The sequence below is a fragment of the Salvelinus fontinalis genome, chromosome 28, assembly GCF_029448725.1.
Source record: "Salvelinus fontinalis isolate EN_2023a chromosome 28, ASM2944872v1, whole genome shotgun sequence".
Lineage (NCBI taxonomy): Eukaryota > Metazoa > Chordata > Actinopteri > Salmoniformes > Salmonidae > Salvelinus > Salvelinus fontinalis.
This window is the reverse complement of record NC_074692.1, coordinates 21,459,139-21,479,340: the sequence shown is the minus strand read 5'-3', so window position 1 is coordinate 21,479,340 and position 20,202 is coordinate 21,459,139. Positions and strand designations below refer to the sequence as shown.

At 43.7% G+C, this 20,202-nt stretch overlaps 1 protein-coding gene across 19 annotated transcripts in view; it reads right to left on the bottom strand.

The window, feature by feature from the left end:
- LOC129826373 (ankyrin-1-like) overlaps positions 1-20,202 on the bottom strand; it is a 200,687-nt gene that overhangs the window by 41,853 nt on the left and 138,632 nt on the right. For 16 of the 19 annotated variants that reach the window (XM_055887022.1, XM_055887029.1, XM_055887026.1 and 13 more), the window contains 25 exons: positions 18,423-18,521; positions 18,015-18,200; positions 17,754-17,852; positions 17,537-17,635; positions 17,277-17,375; positions 16,971-17,168; positions 16,786-16,884; positions 16,549-16,647; positions 15,632-15,730; positions 15,189-15,386; positions 14,944-15,042; positions 14,715-14,813; positions 14,427-14,624; positions 13,723-13,821; positions 12,926-13,024; positions 12,671-12,769; positions 12,490-12,582; positions 12,278-12,350; positions 11,986-12,006; positions 7,459-7,555; positions 7,166-7,244; positions 6,923-7,038; positions 5,404-5,628; positions 5,022-5,176; positions 4,659-4,870 (listed from right to left, as the gene is read on the bottom strand). In XM_055887022.1, the coding sequence (XP_055742997.1) occupies positions 4,659-4,870; positions 5,022-5,176; positions 5,404-5,628; positions 6,923-7,038; positions 7,166-7,244; positions 7,459-7,555; positions 11,986-12,006; positions 12,278-12,350; positions 12,490-12,582; positions 12,671-12,769; positions 12,926-13,024; positions 13,723-13,821; positions 14,427-14,624; positions 14,715-14,813; positions 14,944-15,042; positions 15,189-15,386; positions 15,632-15,730; positions 16,549-16,647; positions 16,786-16,884; positions 16,971-17,168; positions 17,277-17,375; positions 17,537-17,635; positions 17,754-17,852; positions 18,015-18,200; positions 18,423-18,521 (3,039 nt within the window). The remainder of the gene's footprint in view (positions 1-4,658; positions 4,871-5,021; positions 5,177-5,403; positions 5,629-6,922; positions 7,039-7,165; positions 7,245-7,458; positions 7,556-11,985; positions 12,007-12,277; positions 12,351-12,489; positions 12,583-12,670; positions 12,770-12,925; positions 13,025-13,722; positions 13,822-14,426; positions 14,625-14,714; positions 14,814-14,943; positions 15,043-15,188; positions 15,387-15,631; positions 15,731-16,548; positions 16,648-16,785; positions 16,885-16,970; positions 17,169-17,276; positions 17,376-17,536; positions 17,636-17,753; positions 17,853-18,014; positions 18,201-18,422; positions 18,522-20,202) is intronic. The other 3 variants (XM_055887023.1, XM_055887031.1, XM_055887025.1) reach the window with 2 other exon arrangements.

Genomic DNA, 20,202 nt, shown 5'->3' with positions numbered 1-20,202 from the left:
TCCTGACGGGCCGCCCCCAGGTGGTGAAGGTAGGTAGCAACACTTCTGCCATGCTGATCCTCAACACTGGAGCTCCCCAGTGGTGCGTGCTCAGTCCCCTCCTGTACTCCCTGTTCACCCACGACTGCATGGCCAGGCATGACTCCAACACCATCATTGGGTTTGCAGACGACACAACAGTGGCCTGATCACCGGCAACGACAAGACAGCCTATAGGGAGGAGCTCAGAGACCTGGCCGGGTGGTGCCAGAATAACGACCTATCCCTCAACGTAACCAAGACTAAGGAGATGATTGTGGACTACAGGACTACGACGGGGCTGCAGTGGAGCAGGTTGAGAGCTTCAAGTTCCTTGGTGTCCACATCAACAACAAACTAAAATGGTCCAAACACACCAAGACAGTCGTGAAGAGGGCACGACAAAGCCTATTCCCCCTCAGGAAACGAAAAAGATTTGGCATGGGTCCTGAGATCGTCAAAAGGTTCTACAGCTGCAACATCGAGAGCATCCTGACTGGTTACATCACTGCCTGGTATGGCAATTGCTCGGCCTCTGACCGCAAGGCACTACAGAGGGTAGTGCGTATGGCCCAGTACATCACTGGGGCTAAGCTGCCTGCCATCCAGGACCTCTACACCAGGCGGTGTCAGAGGAAGGCCCTAAAAATTGTCAAAGACCCCAGCCACCCCAGTCATAGACTATTCTCTCTACTACCGCAATGCAAGCGGTACCGAAGTGCCAAGTCTAGGACAAAAAGGCTTCTCAACAGTTTTTACCCCCAAGCCATAAGACTCCTGAACAGGTAATCAAATGGCTACCCAGACTATTTGCATTGTGAGCCCCCCCCCCCAACCAAGCACTCTTTTTACACTGCTGCTACTCTCTGTTTATCATATATGCATAGTCACTTTAACTATACATTCAAGTACATACTACCTCAATTGGGCCGACCAACCAGTGCTCCCGCACATTGGCTAACTGGGCTATCTGCATTGTGTCCCACCCACCACCCGCCAACCCCTCTTTTATGCTACTGCTACTCTCTGTTCATTATATATGCATAGTCACTTTAACCATATCTACATGTACATACTCCCTCAATCAGCCTGACTAACCGGTGTCAGTATGTAGCCTCGCTACTTTTATAGCCTCGCTACTCTATATAGCCTGTCTTTTTACTGTTGTTTTATTTCTTTACCTACCTATTGTTCACCTAATACCTTTTTTGCACTATTGGTTAGAGCCTGTAAGTAAGCATTTCATTGTAAGGTCTACACCCGTTGTATTCGGCGCACGTGACAAATAAACTTTATTTGATTTGATTTGAGGTTTTTGGACACTAAGAAAGCTTTGTTGTAGAGCATTTAACACAAAATCAGGGGAGGGGCCAGCTGAGTATAAGACTGTATCATCTGCATATAAATGGATGAGAGAGCTTCCTACTGCCTGAGCTATGTTGTTGATGTAAATTGAGAAGAGCGTGTGTCCTAGGATTGAGCCTTGGGGTACTCCCTTGGTGACAGGCAGTGGCTGAGACAGCAGCTTTTCTGACTTTATACACTGCACTCTTTGAGAGAGGTAGTTAGCAAACCAAGCCAAAGACCCCTCAGAGACACCAATGCTCCTTAGCCGGCCCACAAGAATGGAATGGTCTACCGTATCAAAAGCTTTGGACAAGTCAATAAAAATAGCAGCACAATATTGCTTAGAATCAAGGGCAATGGTGACATCATTGAGGACCTTTAAGGTTGCAGTGACATATCCATAACCTGAGCGGAAACCAGATTGCATACCCAAGAGAATACTATAGACTACTGTACTATCAAGAATACTATCGAGAAAGCCAGTCAGTTGATTATTGACAAGTTTTTCCAGCACTTATGATAAACAGGGCAAAATATAAATAGGACTTTAACAGTTAGGATCAGCCTGATCTCCCCCTTTAAATAAAGGACGAACTGTGGCTGCCTTCCAAGCAATGGGAACCTCCCCAGAAAGGAGAGACAGGTTAAAAAGGTTGGTATAGGCTTTGCGACGATATGGGCAGCATCCTTACAGAAGAAAGGGTCTAAACCATCTGACCCAGATGTTTTTTTGGGGGGTCAAGTTTAAGGAGCTCCTTTAGCACCAAATGCAATTCTTGAGGTGGAGTAACTCTGCAAGATCACTTTCGAACAAGGGGCTGAACTCGTTTTTAATTCTCATTTTCTTTATGGGGGCGTGTTTGTTAACAATACCCCCGAAAATATCAAAAAAAGAAGGTCCAAGTGTCGTCGACAGAGGGGATCAAGCTGATTCTATACCATTTTACAGAGGCCAGGTCATGAAGGAAGGCTTGATCATTTTAGTTTTTTAGCAAGCGTCTATGACAAATCAGGATAGGTCGTTTCACTGAGCAGCCTTTACGAACACAGGCTGTGAAACAGTGATCACTAAGGTCATTAAGGTCATTCCATGACATTGCCTGACCAGGTGAATCCAGGTGAAAGCTATGATCCCTTATTGATGTCCCTTGTTAAATCCACTTCAATCAGTGTAGATAAAGGGGAGGAGACACAGTGTAGATAAAGGGGAGGAGACAGGTTAAATGAGGATTTTTAAGCCTTGAGACAATTGAGTCATGGATTGAGAAAATCATGAATCAGCATAATTTTTATGGATATGAACAAATAAATATCAATAGAAAACAGGTCAAATGAAACGAAGTGCAGCTAGTTTGCAGTCTTTCCAGCTTCATTTTGAAGTGATTGTGTTAGCTGTGTTGTTGGCTAGCTCCTCTGAACAACAGTGTCCTGACAAGAGAGCACATTTTCTATGCCAGGTGAAATTGCTCCTCATTAGCTCATTGTTATGGATGTACCAAATAAATCACTAGAAAATAGTTTAAACAAATACAAATGCATCTACTTTGTTGTTATTCTGGCTGCACTATTTGACGTGACAGTAAGTTAGCCGTAGTTGGTTAGCTAGCAAGGAAGGGATAAGAACGTTGCCAGCCAGTATGGCAGTAGAACATTTAGAATGAACGACTGGGTCGCGTCCATAGATAGAGATTAAAAAGACATAACGACTGGGTCGCGTCTCTGGCAACCAAACAGAATTGATAGTACAAACGACCAGCCGGCTTGGGTAGCAACCCTATATTTGTGTCGGGACTATATCTTGTGGAAGGATGAACTGTATCTTAATAAATTAATACAAATGTGTTTAATGAAAATGTGTAAATCATTATTCTAATATGTTGGTAACCCGTTGTATAAAAGTGATAATGCCCTTGAAGCCGATGTTTGGAGGATAGATTGGCATGGTTTGCCGGTCCTCGACTTCATCTCGGGCCTGACAACACCCTTGCTAGTACGTATATCCACCAAACACCGTCTTCTTGGGCATTATCACTTAATTGCACACTCAGTGTACATTGACAATGAATGTCTAAACCTCGCTACACATTCACGTGAACTGCCTCACTTAGTATAACCTTTGAAAAGGTTAGCGTATCTGCTAGCGTAAAGCTAGGACTGGGGTTACGAGGCTCTACATTCACAGCTCTACAGGCTGCATGTACTGGAGCACAGCGGATGCTCCAAAGCAGCAGGGGAGATGGAAGGTCCATGCATGGTGAAGTTCATGCTGTGCCATGTTCACCGTAACATACACATATTTCCCTCAAAATATGAGACTACTTCAGTATGTAGGCCAATAAAACCACTGGAATGAAATCAAATCAAAACCACTCTCCACTCTGATCATAACAGGCATGCTGCTAAGGAACATTCACTGTAACAAGGTACCTCTGCATTATGTAACCATGACTATAGTTATAGAACATAACCACATTAGTGAATGATGCATTAAGCTTTAGGATACTGGCATAATCATTTGCAAACATTGGTGACTAGATGATGCCCTTTCAAAAACAGCCCCATATAAACTTTGAAGGTTAATATTCCCACTGTTAAGTGACTACTGTACTACGTGTATGTAGTAAATCTCATTGTTTGTGTGTAGAACAAAGAAAAAGGCAATTTCCTTGGCAAGGAAAACATTTATATAAAATGTGCTGATCAAACCAAATATATATAGCATACATATAGCTAGGGTTGAGTAGGTTACTTTCTAATAGTAGTCTGTTACAGTTACTAGTTACCTGTCCAAAATGGTAATCAGTAACGTAACGTTTGGATTACCTAAACTCAGTAACTTAATTACTTTCCGACACTTTTGGATAACTTTCCCCTTAACAGGCATTAGAAGAAGACAAAGGATCCATTAAACGCATTTGATGTGTCATCATAGTGGTCTCTGACTTGTGGTCAGACTCGCTCAGGTGGAACAAACTTAAACTTGCACCTTTTTTTAATGCTGAATTATTGTCATTGAGAAAACAGAAAGGTGTCAAAATATATTTTTGCAAACATCCTTTTTGAATTTAAAAGTAATCCAAGAAGAAATCATATATGTTTTAAATTATCTGTAATCTGATTCCAATATTTTTGCTGGTAAAGTAACTGATTAGTTACAGTAAAAAAACAAACAGATTACATGTAACTGTAATGTAGTTACTCCCCAACCCTGCATATAGCATGCTTGGTCATACAGGCAGGCACTAACTATAATGTCTTCCTCCTGCTTCTTCCTCCTCATCCTCCCATCTCACCTGCAGGCCCAGACGGACTCGCTTGGTGACCGCTGTCTCAGGGAACGTAGCCTGGACCATCGGCACCAGCTTACTGGTCAGTTGACCCCCCTCTGGGCCAATCAGGTCACTCTCCTGCTGGACACGCGACACCACAGCAAAGTAGAGGGGGAAGTCAGTGGAGATGATTCGTCGGATACGCTTCTTCCCAAGCTCCTCCTGGCTCTCCAGATCTAAAGGAATAAACAGGCAGAACAGAGCGGTCAATAAGAGTGGAGAATACTGATACAGTACCGATAAGAAAGCACTAATAATCACCAAACAGGCCATTATCAGGGACTGTAATAGGTCTGACTGAGTTAGTAGAACTTCTCATTCTACTACCTTCATCCATCCCATTGAGGATAGTCTCCAGCACATCGTCCCCGTAGCGATTGCGGTGTTCCTTCCAAACAGAGCCATTCTCACTCCTCAGAACCACCAGCTCCCGGTCCCCTCGACCCAGAGCTGCAAAGTGTGGGATCTCCACGATCACAGGCCTGACAGACACACACAGACACAGAGACACACATCAATGAGGCTTCAAACGTCATTCTCACAATGTAATTAGCCGTATGTTTGACACCCCTGAATTAGGGGATACCCTCACAGAAGGTGGAACACAATTTTTATCCTGATCTCAAAATTTGACCTATTGTCTTTTGTTGACAACTCATGCACCTGTCCTCTCTTCAATACTCTATATTGTGTTTATTAAAGTCCTCACCCTAGGAACTGCATGCTGGCTGGGCCCAGAGAGATGATACGGCTGGCCAGGCCCTCTCCCTCCACCAGGGGGGGAGGGGTGGGGAGTTTCTGGGGCTTGACCAGACGGCAGGTTATACGTGTGGGGGCGGCACAGGTCCGTGGAGGGATGATGACACGCAAACCGTTGTGTCTGCTGCCTCGCATCGAGCCGCCCCGAGCATCCACCATGAAACTCACTAGGAACCTGACAAGAGACATGCCTCACATTACTGCACGGTATAATAACGTTTCTATTGTCACTCTTAGAGATTGATTTATGGACAACATAAGGCATTTGTCAGTGTAGGCCTACAGGCAGGGTAGGATGGACACACACATGGCTGTGTCTACTGACCCTGTGTGTATGGGTTAGACTTAGGGTTAGGGTTGTGTACTGACCCTGTGTGTATGGGTTAGACTTAGGGTTAGGGTTGTGTACTGACCCTGTGTGTATGGGTTAGACTTAGGGTTAGGGTTGTGTACTGACCCTGTGTGTATGGGTTAGACTTAGGGTTAGGGTTGTGTACTGACCCTGTGTGTATGGGTTAGACTTAGGGTTAGGGTTGTGTACTGACCCTGTGTGTATGGGTTAGACTTAGGGTTAGAGTTGTGTACTGACCCTGTGTGTATGGGTTAGACTTAGGGTTAGGGTTGTGTACTGACCCTGTGTGTATGGGTTAGACTTAGGGTTAGGGTTGTGTACTGACCCTGTGTGTATGGGTTAGACTTAGGGTTAGGGTTGTGTACTGACCCTGTGTGTATGGGTTAGACTTAGGGTTAGGGTTGTGTACTGACCCTGTGTGTATGGGTTAGACTTAGGGTTAGGGTTGTGTACTGACCCTGTGTGTATGGGTTAGACTTAGGGTTAGGGTTGTGTACTGACCCTGTGTGTATGGGTTAGACTTAGGGTTAGAGTTGTGTACTGACCCTGTGTGTATGGGTTAGACTTAGGGTTAGGGTTGTGTACTGACCCTGTGTGTATGGGTTAGACTTAGGGTTAGGGTTGTGTACTGACCCTGTGTGTATGGGTTAGACTTAGGGTTAGGGTTGTGTACTGACCCTGTGTGTATGGGTTAGACTTAGGGTTAGGGTTGTGTACTGACCCTGTGTGTATGGGTTAGACTTAGGGTTAGGGTTGTGTACTGACCCTGTGTGTATGGGTTAGACTTAGGGTTAGGGTTGTGTACTGACCCTGTGTGTATGGGTTAGACTTAGGGTTAGGGTTGTGTACTGACCCTGTGTGTATGGGTTAGACTTAGGGTTAGAGTTGTGTACTGACCCTGTGTGTATGGGTTAGACTTAGGGTTAGGGTTGTGTACTGACCCTGTGTGTATGGGTTAGACTTAGGGTTAGAGTTGTGTACTGACCCTGTGTGTATGGGTTAGACTTAGGGTTAGGGTTGTGTACTGACCCTGTGTGTATGGGTTAGACTTAGGGTTAGGGTTGTGTACTGACCCTGTGTGTATGGGTTAGACTTAGGGTTAGGGTTGTGTACTGACCCTGTGTGTATGGGGCTGGCCACAGGACTGACGTTGTCAGAAGTCTCTGTAGCTGGACTGCTGGGGATCAGGGAGTCGTCATCATACTCCCTATGTAATGGCATTGGAGTGTGTACCTAAAATATAGACAGAAAAAGCATTTTTACTTTTCTATTCACCCTCCACAGGGTTACAGCGATACAAATGTTTTCATTAATAATATGGCAACCTCATGGGATTGAACCTAACCAGTTTGTTCTGTACCTGCTCCATCTCATGCTCCTTTAGGTGGACCATCTCTGGGGAGACACAAGGGATCCTGGGAATGGCAGGCGAGTAGTTGCTGTTGGACGGAAGAAAACAAGGAGTGTGTAGGGGATATATTCTCATTCCACTTCCTACATCCCAATATAGCTTTAACCCATCCATTCCCCGTTCTTTACAATACCTCCACCCTTCTTTTACTATCAATGTACCCCCATTCACTCACACTCTAACCCCCTCCTTCTACCCCCCCACTCTAGGCCCCCTACACAGTGCCCAGCCCTCTCTCGTACTCCATAGATTTCTTGGGTGACAGGAAATCGTCATCATGGTCCTTCAAGTCATCCATCTTCATGTACCTGGCTCCTTCCGTCCCCAAAAGCTCCTCCCCTTCAGACAACAACAGGAAGGGCAGAGAGAGAGGACAGACCGGGTCAGAGGGGTGTAATAGATAAAGACACATACAAGATAACTGAAACATGTGAGTCAGAGTTAGAGAGCATAGAATGAGTTCAGTAAATATAACACATGGTTTATATAGTAGTTAGGTTGGTGAGTTAACGGGCCACTACACTCCACACACTGTGCATGTGTTAATGCTGTACATGTGTCAATGGCAAGAGATTTAGTGAAGCCACGGTCACAGTGAGACACAAAGGCAGATGGAGAGAGAAAACATGGAGAAAGACAGAAATAAAATGGCCCCTACACTTTGTTCAATATTCATCTCAAATGTGATGTGTTCATATACTTTTCAGCTATAAACTGTTTCCAGTAGTTGAATATTTGGAGCACAGCATATTGGATAAGTATGGTAAAATACCCCAGATTTCTTTAACATCTGGAGAGTTACAATATGGCCCAACATGAACTGAGTCTAAAACAAGACAACATCACTAGAGCCATGTCCATTGGGATTTCGCTGTCCCTTGAGACATAGTCCACGTCAACATGGACCCAATCTGGCACAATTAAACTGATTTAAACAGGGTTGAGAGGTTTCTTCTCTCCTTCTGAGAGTCCTGGCTGTGACAAAACACACAAAGTACATGGAGTACAACTACATGGACACACAAGTGCACTGGCACCACAGAGATAGATAGAGGACTCATCATGGATTTTAAAAACAAAAAACAATGTTTTAAGAGAGAAGCAGGGATTGGTCTGATTACGAAGTAGAAAGGAAATTCAGGTGACCACCAAAATGCCTACTCCACCCATGCTCTACCAAGGTTTACCAGCACACAGCTTTGACCTACTATAGTAGCTATGCCAAACAATGTGTATGCAGGTTGCTTAGGATTCAAACCTTCTCAAACTGCCTAATTAATACTCTTAGAGGAGGTGCTCCCACAATAATGGGATTTGTACCGCATACAAGTTCAAGTATTGTATTTTTCACACACCACACTAATCCTATTATACTACCTTTTCAAACTTTTTCATTATTATATGAAAGCAAGCTTTGCTTTTATACTTACATCCCCATCATGCTTGATGGAGCGAGCTGTTTTGTATTGTATTAACGTGGTGCCTGCCTGTAGTTCCACTTCCTTAAACCACACCTGATTTCTGTAACTGTTCAGTTACCTGTGTAATATTGACATAGGCTAAGAAACAATAATACACATTCACAATAGGCCTATATCTAAAAATACATACAGCCTAATTATATATATATATTATTTAATAGCAGGACACTGTAAAGTGTATGAATTAGGCTGTTTGAGAGTTGAATCCTAAGTAACCTGAACACACATTGTTTGAAGAACAATGGACAAACATAGCTACTGTCAAAGCTGTGTGCTGGAAAACCTTGGTAGAGCATAAGTGAAGTAGGCATTGTGGTGCTCATGTGAATTTAATTTATTTTTCAGCTTCAGACCAATTTCCATGGTTTTTACATCGGAAGGTGATTATACAAAATTAAATGAGGTGTCTTTCGAAAATGTCACGTGTGCTTCAAATTATGTAATTTAAAAAAAAGTGTTTTGTCTCTCGCATAATTTATTGTCAAGGGCCCAGTTTCCCAAAAGCATCATAAAGCTAAGTTCATCATCAGAACCATTGCATTTTTACTACCTCATCTTACCATAGCTTGGTCTATGAAGTAGTCTACCTAGCTAGTTTTGCTATGCCCATTGCATGCATTGTAAGATAGCTAGCTAGCTGTGTGACAGTTTCCCAAAGTTTGGCGTTGGATTTGAACCTGCTTTTAACTTATTTAGCTAGCTAACTTAGCTATGTTTTGTGGAAGAATGTAGCTAGGATATAACATCAACATTGAGTTGTGGTTCAATCTTATTGGGGTAAAATTGGCTTACTCACTTGCTAGTTCGGTAGTAAACCTAAGCAATGCATCTCATTGATTGTAGCTAGCACTAGCAATGCAAACTAACATGAGCATCATGGCAGTTTCTCAAATGTTGGTATTTTTAAACTTAACATAGCTAACGTTAGCTAGCTAACGTAAACTCACCCCATTCCGTACAAATGTGCGCAACCGCAACATTCAAACGAGGCTACAAAGAAAACTATTTGGGACTGTGTTGACTTCAAAATCGAGGGTGTGAACTAGGTTTCTATTTAAGCGTTGATCGACATGGTAATGGCTCTATAGTATTGGAGAAAAGTTTAAAAAACGGACCCTCCGTTACATCGTGGCGTGTCATGTCGTAACGTACAGCACGCATAAAGCAACTATTTCTGTCTTACAATCTCTCTCCACCAGGTGTAGCACTTCTCTCATCCTTTAAAAACAAGAAATGGACAGTGACGGGGGTAAGGGGGGATAACTAGTCATTTTTTCGTCATCATTGCATGCGATCATCATTCTCAAAGCTGCTGTTTACTTCTAATATCACTTCAGTACCGCCCTAAAAACCTGATTCAAATTCGACACAAACCTTCAAATAGGTATGTAATCACACATTATATAAAATATTTCTAGTGTTTTATTTACATTTTAGAGGCGATAAGGTGATAAGTTGGACAGATCGAGTGAAAAAAAGCAAATTTTCCCACACGACATCTCTCCTTCTCACTATCACGCATTAGTTTCGCTTCCCCACCCGCCATTTATAAAAAGACCCGACGGGGCTCATTGCCTGCTTGAATTATGCAGAAACGGGCAGTGTTTAGGTAATGTAATTGATTCTGTTGGAAAGGGGAGAAATTGTACTTTACAATGGTATTGACATTACAGTTGATCTGGAAGTATTACGTTTTTGGGGCACTAAAATAAGGGCAATTGTACGGACCAAGGCGACGTACGAGTTTACGTTAGCTACCTAACGTTAGCTAGAGCTATGTTTTGAGTAAGAATGTATGATATATTGTGGTGCATGAACTGGCCATAAGCGTTAGCTAATGTTAGAGTCTTACCTTAGCTAAAGTTACCTAGCTAATGTTAACTGGCTATCATAGAAACCAAGTATGTTCACTAGCTTATTTGTTCATATTTGTTTGTGCTCAAGTGTCTAGGTCAGCAGTTTACACATGTTGACTTTAGCCTTATGAAAAACCTTACTTGGCAAAATATAGCTAGCTTTCCTCGCTTGTTGTTTAGCTACCTAGTCAACATTAGCTCTCATCTGACTGGTATAACGTTATGTTAGCTAGCTACCTAGCTAATTAAAACAACTACAGTAATTGGCTAGCTACCTTTCTTTGCCTGTTCGTTAGCTAGCAAGCTTTCAGCTGACTGGCGTTAGCTAGCTACACAGGCTAGCTGTTGGACTTTGGACAAGCAACAAAACGTTAGCTAGAGAGCTAGCGAGCTACCTAGTAAATTTTATCTCTTGAGCGCTGTGTGTAGGATGTTTTCAAAAACAGAAGTGCATTTGTCTAAATATAAAAATATTACTTGTCTATTATATATTTGAACATTGTAGTGAGTAGGTTATATGTGTCTTTAAGGCAGCAACTAGACTATTTTCTAATTTTAGACCAACAGTGTCAATTTGTCAGTTTAATTATCATGGAGCTAAAAATACCAGGGTGTGACATCCTCTGACATCACTGTCAAGGGTGTTGTAATGTTTACGCTGTGAACTTTACTGGTTGATCAGACACCCGTGGGTGTAATGAAGACTTGTGTGCAAAATGTATTTTTTCACAGTCACTGTGTTTTCATTTCCTTACACAGTATATGTACACCAATGGAAACACACATAGCACGTACACACACATCTTTACAGACTACAGACACAAACTATACAAATAACAGCTGATGTAACGAAGGAACATTGATAAAGACATCAAACCAACAACATCAACAAGACAACAACATCCAGAAAACACCATCAACATCTTGGAACATCTTGGAATGTTGATACAGTACAGTAGCTTTGGCACATTTTTTTTTACCAGAGAATTCCATTTTCACCTTGATTTTTTTTTTTGTAGTGAATGGTTTGATAAACTGAATGGGTGAGTGTCCAGTCTCCACTACTGGGCTTTTCTCTTAGAGTACTGTAGGCTGGTGAGGACAGCCATCCCTAGCCCCCAGCTGCGGTGACATGGAGAGAATGATACTGTAGAGTACATCTGATCTGGGGAGTTAGTGACTGAGAGTCAGGTCTATGTTACTGGAGGGATAAAGAAAGGTTATAGACATGAAACCATGAAACGCATGCACCACATTGAACATCAGGAGAGAGACAGTCCCAAAAGGACCAGGCGTAGAAGAAGAGGTGGAGAGAAAGAAGGTGGAGAGAAAGAGAACCAGGGAGAAAGACGGCAAGAGCTTGAAATGGAGCCACACACTCTAAGACGACCTATGAGCACTGCACAGAGAAGAGAGAAGGAGACAGTCATACCCATTGTTAGCTGTGCAATTCCTAAAAAAATCAAAAGGTGAAAGAGGAATATTTTAGGAGGCCCTGCAATATTATAAAATCATTTGCAATAAGTCTGTTCAAATTGTTCATACATTATTAAAGCCAGAATGGACTGCCAACCAACTGTACTGCAAGATATGAGGATTTTTATTAATAAGAAATTAAAGTACAATATATCTCCTATCTTGCCAAAAAGAGGAGAAAGTGTGTTCTGTGGGGTATCTGTCTTTGTGTGTTCTACTGTCTGTAAATTATTGTAAGTGTTGTGTACCTTCATCCTCTGATACGTCCAATATCTCATCCACTGTTTCCGGGAAACTCATACGATGTTTCTCTGTGGTGGTCTGAGGGAGAGAATGGCAGAAGAGAGAGAGAAGAGAGACAGGTTCAAGATGAGACAAAGAGTATGGAAGGATTGTCTGCATTGAGTCAGAAGGAGTGTAATATAAATATTTGAAGAGTTGGTACTTGTTTACTCCTTACAATGGAAACCGTCTCCTCTGTGACCAGTTTGAGAACGTCGATTACGGAGATGTACCCCAAACGCTTGGCGATGGACAGGGCTGACGTACCGTTCTAACAGACAGAGAGAGAAAGAGAGTGAGGTGGAGGGATCGAGGGATGAGTGGAGGAGTGAAAGGGAGTGAAAAGCAGTGGTACTTACAGTGGTGACCTCGTTGGGTGGGGCTCCATGTTTGAGCAGTAAGGTGACGATATCTGTGTGGCCCTGTTGGGCTGCCTGGTGCAGTGCAGTGTAACCAACCTGGGGGAAAGAGACACAAACATTAACATACTGATGAGACACAATGAAAGGAATCACATTACATAGCCAGTTCATATTTACTGTGATTCACTGTTAAAATTGAATGATAATTTTGTGTAAGTGTAGTTCCATTGATGTCCAGAGGGAGGTGCTCACCTTGGTCTTGCTGTTGACGTTGGCCTGCTGCTGCAGGAGGAACTTCACCATCTTTACATTGCCATAGTGACAGGCAACATGGAGAGGGGTGTATCCCATCTGAAAGAGAGATTAGGACCCCATCAGTATCCAATACAACCAGCACAGACTTACTACGAGACAGTTAACGAAATCATGTGACAGTTAACGAGTCACATGATTACAAATTCAACACATACACACTACACGATATCTATAGTATGTCTCTCCTACCATATATGCTCTGCGGTTGACATACTGAGTTTCAGGGTAATGGAGGCCCTAGCTGGCCTGAGGGTACGTAGGTTGTGTAATGATGATGGTAATGTAACCCTGAGACAGGAGAACCAGTCAGTGGCTATTTATACTAAGGAGAGGAAAGGTCACGTCTCAGATACTCTATCTGCCATGGAGCCCCCATCGTTCACTATGTAGCACTGTTACTGTTAGGTCCCATACCACACTGACCTTGCGTTTAAGATTCACTGAGCTTAAGATTAGCTTCAGATAGCAATGAACTGTAACAGTGTGCATGTCATAATAAGGCAGAGGTGTGTACTTTATACCAACTTTCTACAACCTGGCACAAAGGAGTGTTCATGTTGGGTGGAATGCAATTCTCTACTGCAATATCCTATTATCTACTGAGATGCTTTAAAAATGAAAGGTGTTTACAGACTCCAGAAGTGGTACAGTGTGTGTCGCTGGATGCTACTGAGCAGAGAGAGACTTTTGTGTCCCTTGCCTTGTCCCAGAGGTCAACAGGAGTGTGGTCTTACCCGTGTGGCAGCATACACTGATGCCCCTTGCTTCACCAGGATGTCAGCGATGCCCACGTGGCCTTCCTGTGCCACCAGGTGGAGAGGAGTCAGTCCACTCTGAGGGGAGAGGAGCCAGGGGCAAAAATCAGGCATATTGTTACAGCAGAACTAACCTAACGTCACAGGCATAAAGAATCACCTGAGCGGGATGCCCCACATCTGGTCATAACAACAAAATAAAAACTGTCAGATGAAGTTTTCTTCTGCACTGTTCAACCAATCCAGTAAATATGGAGGAGGAGTTAAGATAGAGTTTTGCCTTGTTCATATTCTAGAGGGAAACAACTTCAGAGAGCAAGCTAGCACATATCATAGATACATAGCTGCTAGACTGATATTAGCTAGCGTTATCTAGCAATAATGGAATCTCCGACAAAGTTGACACCAACAAAATTGGTATGAGGTGTCTGTCGACTTTGTGGCAAGAATTTAATCTCAAAGAACTAAAGGCACTATCTATAGCCATCCGCTATATATTTCACCGGGGACTGTAAACAGTGAGCGAAAGTTCAAAAGTGAGAGTCGTGTCACAGGCTGTCTTCCTTTTCCCATGAAAACCAGATGTTTCCGGTTTCTCCCGACCGGCTGAGGGTGCAGCAGTACTAACAGCTTTCACCCAAATAATCTTAACTCCTTCCCTGCATCAGTCCCTGAGGCCTCACCTTGTTCCCCAGGTTGACGTTGGCCTGTTTGGAGATGAGCAGGGCCACCATGTCAGGCCGGCCCTCCTGAGCTGCCAGGTGAAGGGGCGTGACCCCCTGGAGGGATTCAGCATTGGCCGAGGCGCCGTACTGCAGCAGGCTGTTGGCAACCTCCACCTGGTTCTGCTTCGACGCTATATGGAGAGGGGTGTAGCCATTCTGAAACAAGAGGACCAGAGTTAATGCTTATGAGTGCATTGTAAGATGATATCTGCGTCTGTGAGTGTGTGTGTGTGTGTAGTCTCTCACCCTAGCTGCACTGTGTGGGGAGCCTCCCTTGCTGACCAGCAGGTTAACCAGGTCCAGGTTGTTGTGATGGACAGCCACATGGAGAGAAGTCAGTCCATTCTAAAGGTAAAGGAGACACACACATATAAACCACCATAACTTAACTCTGACATCTTTCAACCTGAAATACCTTGACCCTTCCCTCCCAACAGCCCTGCTCTTCCCCCTCCCTGTGTTCTCCAACCCTTACCTTGCCAGAAGCGTTGGGGTTGGCCCCTCTCTCCAGCAGCAGCTCTGCCACGTCCACTTTGCCATATTTAGAAGCCACATGGAGAGGAGTGAAGCCTTTCTGCAGAGACATCCCAGATAGAGAGACGTCAGGGACCACAGACCACACAGTCCCACACAGAGAAAAGGTTAGGAGTGTGTTAGTATTAGACAGTTGATAGAGGGGTGTGTATGTAGAGTGTGTGGGCATTGGACAACAGACTGTACCTTGGTCATCTTGGTCTGCTGGGCCTCCATGTCCAGTAGGATGCGTGTAGTCTGAGTGTGTCCCTCACGGGCAGCGATGTGGAGGGGTGTGTGTCCGGCTGTGGTGGTGGAGTTGGGGTTGGCCTTGTGTTCCAGCAGCAGAGTGACCAGCTCCTTGTGGCCCATCCGACACGCACAGTGGAGAGGTGTCTGGTCATCCTGGACAGGGTGGGGCGGAGGAGAGGAGAGAGGGAGAGAAGATGAGAGATAAATATACATAGGAGTCAAGTGGCAAGATAATTTAATGTTGTTCAGATTGTTGTGTGTGTGTGTGTGTGTGTGTGTGTGTGTGTGTGTGTGTGTGTGTGTGTGTGTGTGTGTGTGTGTGTGTGTGTGTGTGTGTGTGTGTGTGTGTGTGTGCGTGCGTGCGTGCGTGCGTGCGTGTGTGTGTGTGAAGTCATTACCTTGGCCTTGGCGTCTACTGGTGCTGCATTGGTCAGTAAGAACTCTGCCACCTCATAGTGTCCGGCTCTACATGCCATGTGGAGAGGAGTCTCCACTTTCTGCTCACACATAACCAGGCAAACACATGTGTGTGAGCAGTGTAAATCAGTAACACAAAACATTGTGAAAATTGGCCAGAGCTTCTGTCGTAGCTGAATCAGAATTAGTTAGGTAACATAGGTAAATAAGATGTTTTTATCTACTTTCATAATATGCAAAATATCAGAAAGGGAGAAGGGCTCCACTATGTCTGTACGCTAGTCACTCCCTTCTTTTCCCATTGGGGGGAGGAGTATGGCAGTGTCTGGAATCAATGTACTACCCCTCTGATGTGTTGATGAATCTTGAGATAGTATATGACCTAGAGGTTCACTCCCCTTAGTGAGCTTCTCCAGGATGGGGAGAAGAGGGGGTGTATTTGAGATGGGAGTATCTTGAATTGACAATTGATATATGCCATTGGATGAGGTAATGTTTTCGTACTAAGAAGTACCAAGCACAAGATTAGAATCTCGTCTAAAGAGACCAAACTGAACGATAATTTATAGCTAAGGCTATCTGGCTATGGGATACTCCTCTTTCAAGTAAAAGGTTCCTAAGATCTGTGGTTCGTCATGTGAGTTGAGAGGGGTGTATCTTGGCTATAAAAGATACTAAGAATTGTTTTGTAAGGACTCTCAGAGAATTCATTTATAGACACTGAATTGATCTGAGAGTCAAAAGGGCTATGGTGAAGCTCATATAATTAAAGATGGAATGTAAAATATAACTCTGACGTGTGTGGTTTGTAAACTCTGATCATTTAGTAATACAGGAAATTACCACGACAGTTCGGTCAGTGATGAGGTGGGTGGATGGGTAACATTTGAGTACTCACTACATTGGAAGCACTGGGAGAAGCCCCCTTCTGTACCAGATGGGTGACTATTTTGCGGTGGCCCATGAACGACGCCACATGTAGAGGAGTCAGGCCAGACTTGGGAGAGAAAAAACAAGCAATGAAAGAATCATACGTAGAAATAAAGATATCCATCCCTCTCTCCTTAGCAGAATCCCTCTCTTTTCTTACCCTAGCTTACATTCCATCTCTTTCTCTTGCCCCTATCTCTCTCACCTCTGTCACAGCCTCTAGGGACGCTGAGTGTTTGAGCAGGTGGTCCATCACACGCATGTGGTTCTTCTTACAGGCAATGTGAAGCGGAGTGAAACCATTCTGAGAACACAATACAACAGTATGGTCACGAAGGCAACACACTTTAACAAAGATGTGTGGTAGGTATGTATGAGTGTAGTACTGACCAGTGCACGGGAGTTGGGTTTGGCTCCCTTGTCCAGCAGCACTTTGGCCATGCGGTGGTGCCCACAGTGGGCTGCCACATGCAGGGGGGTCAGGTGGTCCAGTGTGATGTCATCAATCTCAGCGTTGTATTGCAGGAGTTGTCTCACACAGTCCATGTGGTCCCCCTGTGCTGACATGTGGATGGGAGACAGGCCGTTCTATAGGAAAGAGAGAGATACAATCCATGACTTATTGTGTTGTGTGCATACAGTATTTGAGAACAACAGTCCAGAAATCAGGCCTTGGTGGGTTAGCGTTATGTGTACCTTGGTCTTGGCCTGGATGGGAGCCCCTTGGTCCAGTAGGATCTCAATGATCCTCACGTGTCCGTTCCTGGCTGCACAGTGCAGTGGAGTCAACTCATCCTGGGAGGGAGGGAGGTAGGGAGGGAGAGAGAGAGAGAGACAGAGAGAGAGAGGACAGTTAACACCTGGACTGGGACAATATAGCACTGTATGTGTAACAGGGCAGGGCCTGACCAGATGAGGAAGAGAGAGAGACACGGGGAGGGGATGCAGTACAGTACCTTGGTCTTGGCATCAATCTGTGCCCCTCGGTCCAGCAGGAGTCGTACCATGATCACGTTCCCCCGCCTGGATGCGATGTGCAAAGGTGTGATGCCATTCTAGAGAGAAATGTAGACACATTAGGTAGGGGATCGACAGTAGGACCAGAAAGAAACCAGTGAGGGACTGCTAACAATACTGTGTCAGTGATACTAGGGCAGAGGGGAACAGACATACCTTAGGGGTGAAATTGACATTGGCTCCTCTGTTGAGCAACAGTTGGGCTACGTTCAGGTTCTCGTAGTGTGCGGCGATATGGAGCGGTGTGAAGCCTGTCTATAGTGACACACAGGAGACCATACCTTATTCTATACAGCTCTAAAACTGACGGCCTCTAATTCTACAAGTATCATCTTCACTCACTGTGGCACACACTAAACTAAAGTTTGCCACTAAAGTGAAGACTAACACTCAAACAAACACACAGTGAGTACCTACCTTGCTCAGGACGTCTGCGTTAGGGTCATTCTGTAGAAGCACGGCAGCTGTGCGCGTGTCATCATTCCGCGCCGCTATGTGCAGCGCAGGGAGACGGACTTTTCCCTTGGTGCCATAGTTGATGAGCAGGGCCACGACATTCTCATGTCCCTGCTGAAGAGCCACGGCAAGAGGGGTGAAGCCATCCTGACAGAGGAAAGAGGAGTAGATAGAGCTCAAGAAAGGTTAAGTGACCTAAAGAAACAGATGGAGAAGGGAAGGACAGTGAGAGTCAAAAGGATTGATAAGTGATGGAGGGAATAGTGCAGGAGGTGTAGTGGGGTGTAGGTGTAAATGGAATAATTTCCTGCTTATTCCTTTCTGATTCCGGGAATCTTCCAACCCTATGCTCTGCTGATTGGCTGTTACCTCAGTGGGAAGGCTTTGATTGGCCCCGTTCTCCAAAAGGAACTTCACAACTTCTAGATGATTCTCTTGTGAGGCCATGTAGAGCGGAGTGAAGCCCTTCTGTTACAGACAGACACATACATGGACACACACACACAGGGAGGGGCACAACACAGCAACACAGCAGCACAACACACACACACACACACACACACACACACACACACACACACACACACACACACACACACACACACACACACACACACACACACACACACACACACACACACACACACACACACACACACATACATACACACAGAGGAAGGAAGCACAGGCACACAGAAAGACAAGAAGGCAGACAGATATTAACATAGAGTTGCATTGAGTTAATACACTCTTAGAAAAAAGGGTTCCAAAAGGGTTCTTCGGCTGTCCCGTCAGGAGAACCTTTTTTTGCTTCCACTTAGAACCCTTTTTGGTTCCAGGTAGAACTCTTTTGGTTTCTACCTGGAACCAAAAAGGATTCTTCAAAGGGTTCTCCTATGAGGACTGCCAAAGAACCCTTTTAGGCTCTAGATATACCCTTTTCTTGTAAGAGTGTACGATGGCCTAACGTCATCTTTCAGTCAGGGGTTGGGTCAAATGCAGGAGCTTATGCACACCCAAAAATGTTAGTAGAGGTGCTGACTAACGGAATAGTAAACTGAAACTGTGTAAAAATAAAGAAAGTTTCACATTCTATAAGTGCTCCCAACAACTTTCTTTTTTCTTACTCAATCAGGGTTGGAGTCAATTCTGAATTTAATTGCAAATTGCTTCTTAATTAGGCATCCTACAGTAGCACCTATAGTTTTCTGTTCTTGTAGTTTTTTCTGTTTTTTCTGGGGTCAATTTCACACTTTAAGTATTGAATTCAAAATAAAATACAAATAAATTGTTAAAAAAATTATATTTTCAAGGAAAAGTTAAATAATGAAAGTTGAAATCATAAACAAAACTCTAATTTCAAAGCAAGATCAAATAATTTTAAAACTATTGCAAAAATTATTTTCAGTTAAACGTTTCCAACAACCAACTCTCTAATTCTCCTCTCTCTCTCTAGGTTCCTCTCTAGGTTTCTTCCTAGGTTCCTGCCTTTCTACAGAGTTTTTCCCTAGCCACCGTACTTTCACATCTGCATTGCTTGCTGTTTGAGGTTTTAGGTTGGGTTTCTGTATAACCACTATTTGACATCTGCTGATGTAAAAAGGGCTTTATAAATACATTTGATTTGATTTGGTAGGCTGAACGGATTCAATAGGGTTGGTTGTTGGAAAAGTTTAACTGAAAAGTATTTTTACATTGGTTTTCAAATAGTTTGTTCTTCCTTTTAAATGAGACTTTTGCTCACGCTAAAAAAACATTGTTGCTTTTTATATCATTATTTTTGTTTACAATTCCATACATGTTGATACTTTTTGGGGGGTTTTTGATCTACATTTTCAACTTCATTTTTCATGTTTACAATTTATTTTATTTTGAATTCAATACTTAAGGCATGAAATTGACCCCATTGTTGTTCATTTTTGTCAATATCTCAACAACACTGGTAAAAACATCTAATTTGGCAGGATGTTAGAACCCATAATGCAACATTAGCACTCATTGGCCCCTAGGTGGCGCTGCAGTTCATTAAAAACCATGCACACATTCAAAACACATTCAAATCATTAGCCCAAACTATCAAATCCAACTCGTAGAGATGATTGACAACATGTCCCTGAAGATATGTTCCAAGTTTAGTGATACAGAAAAA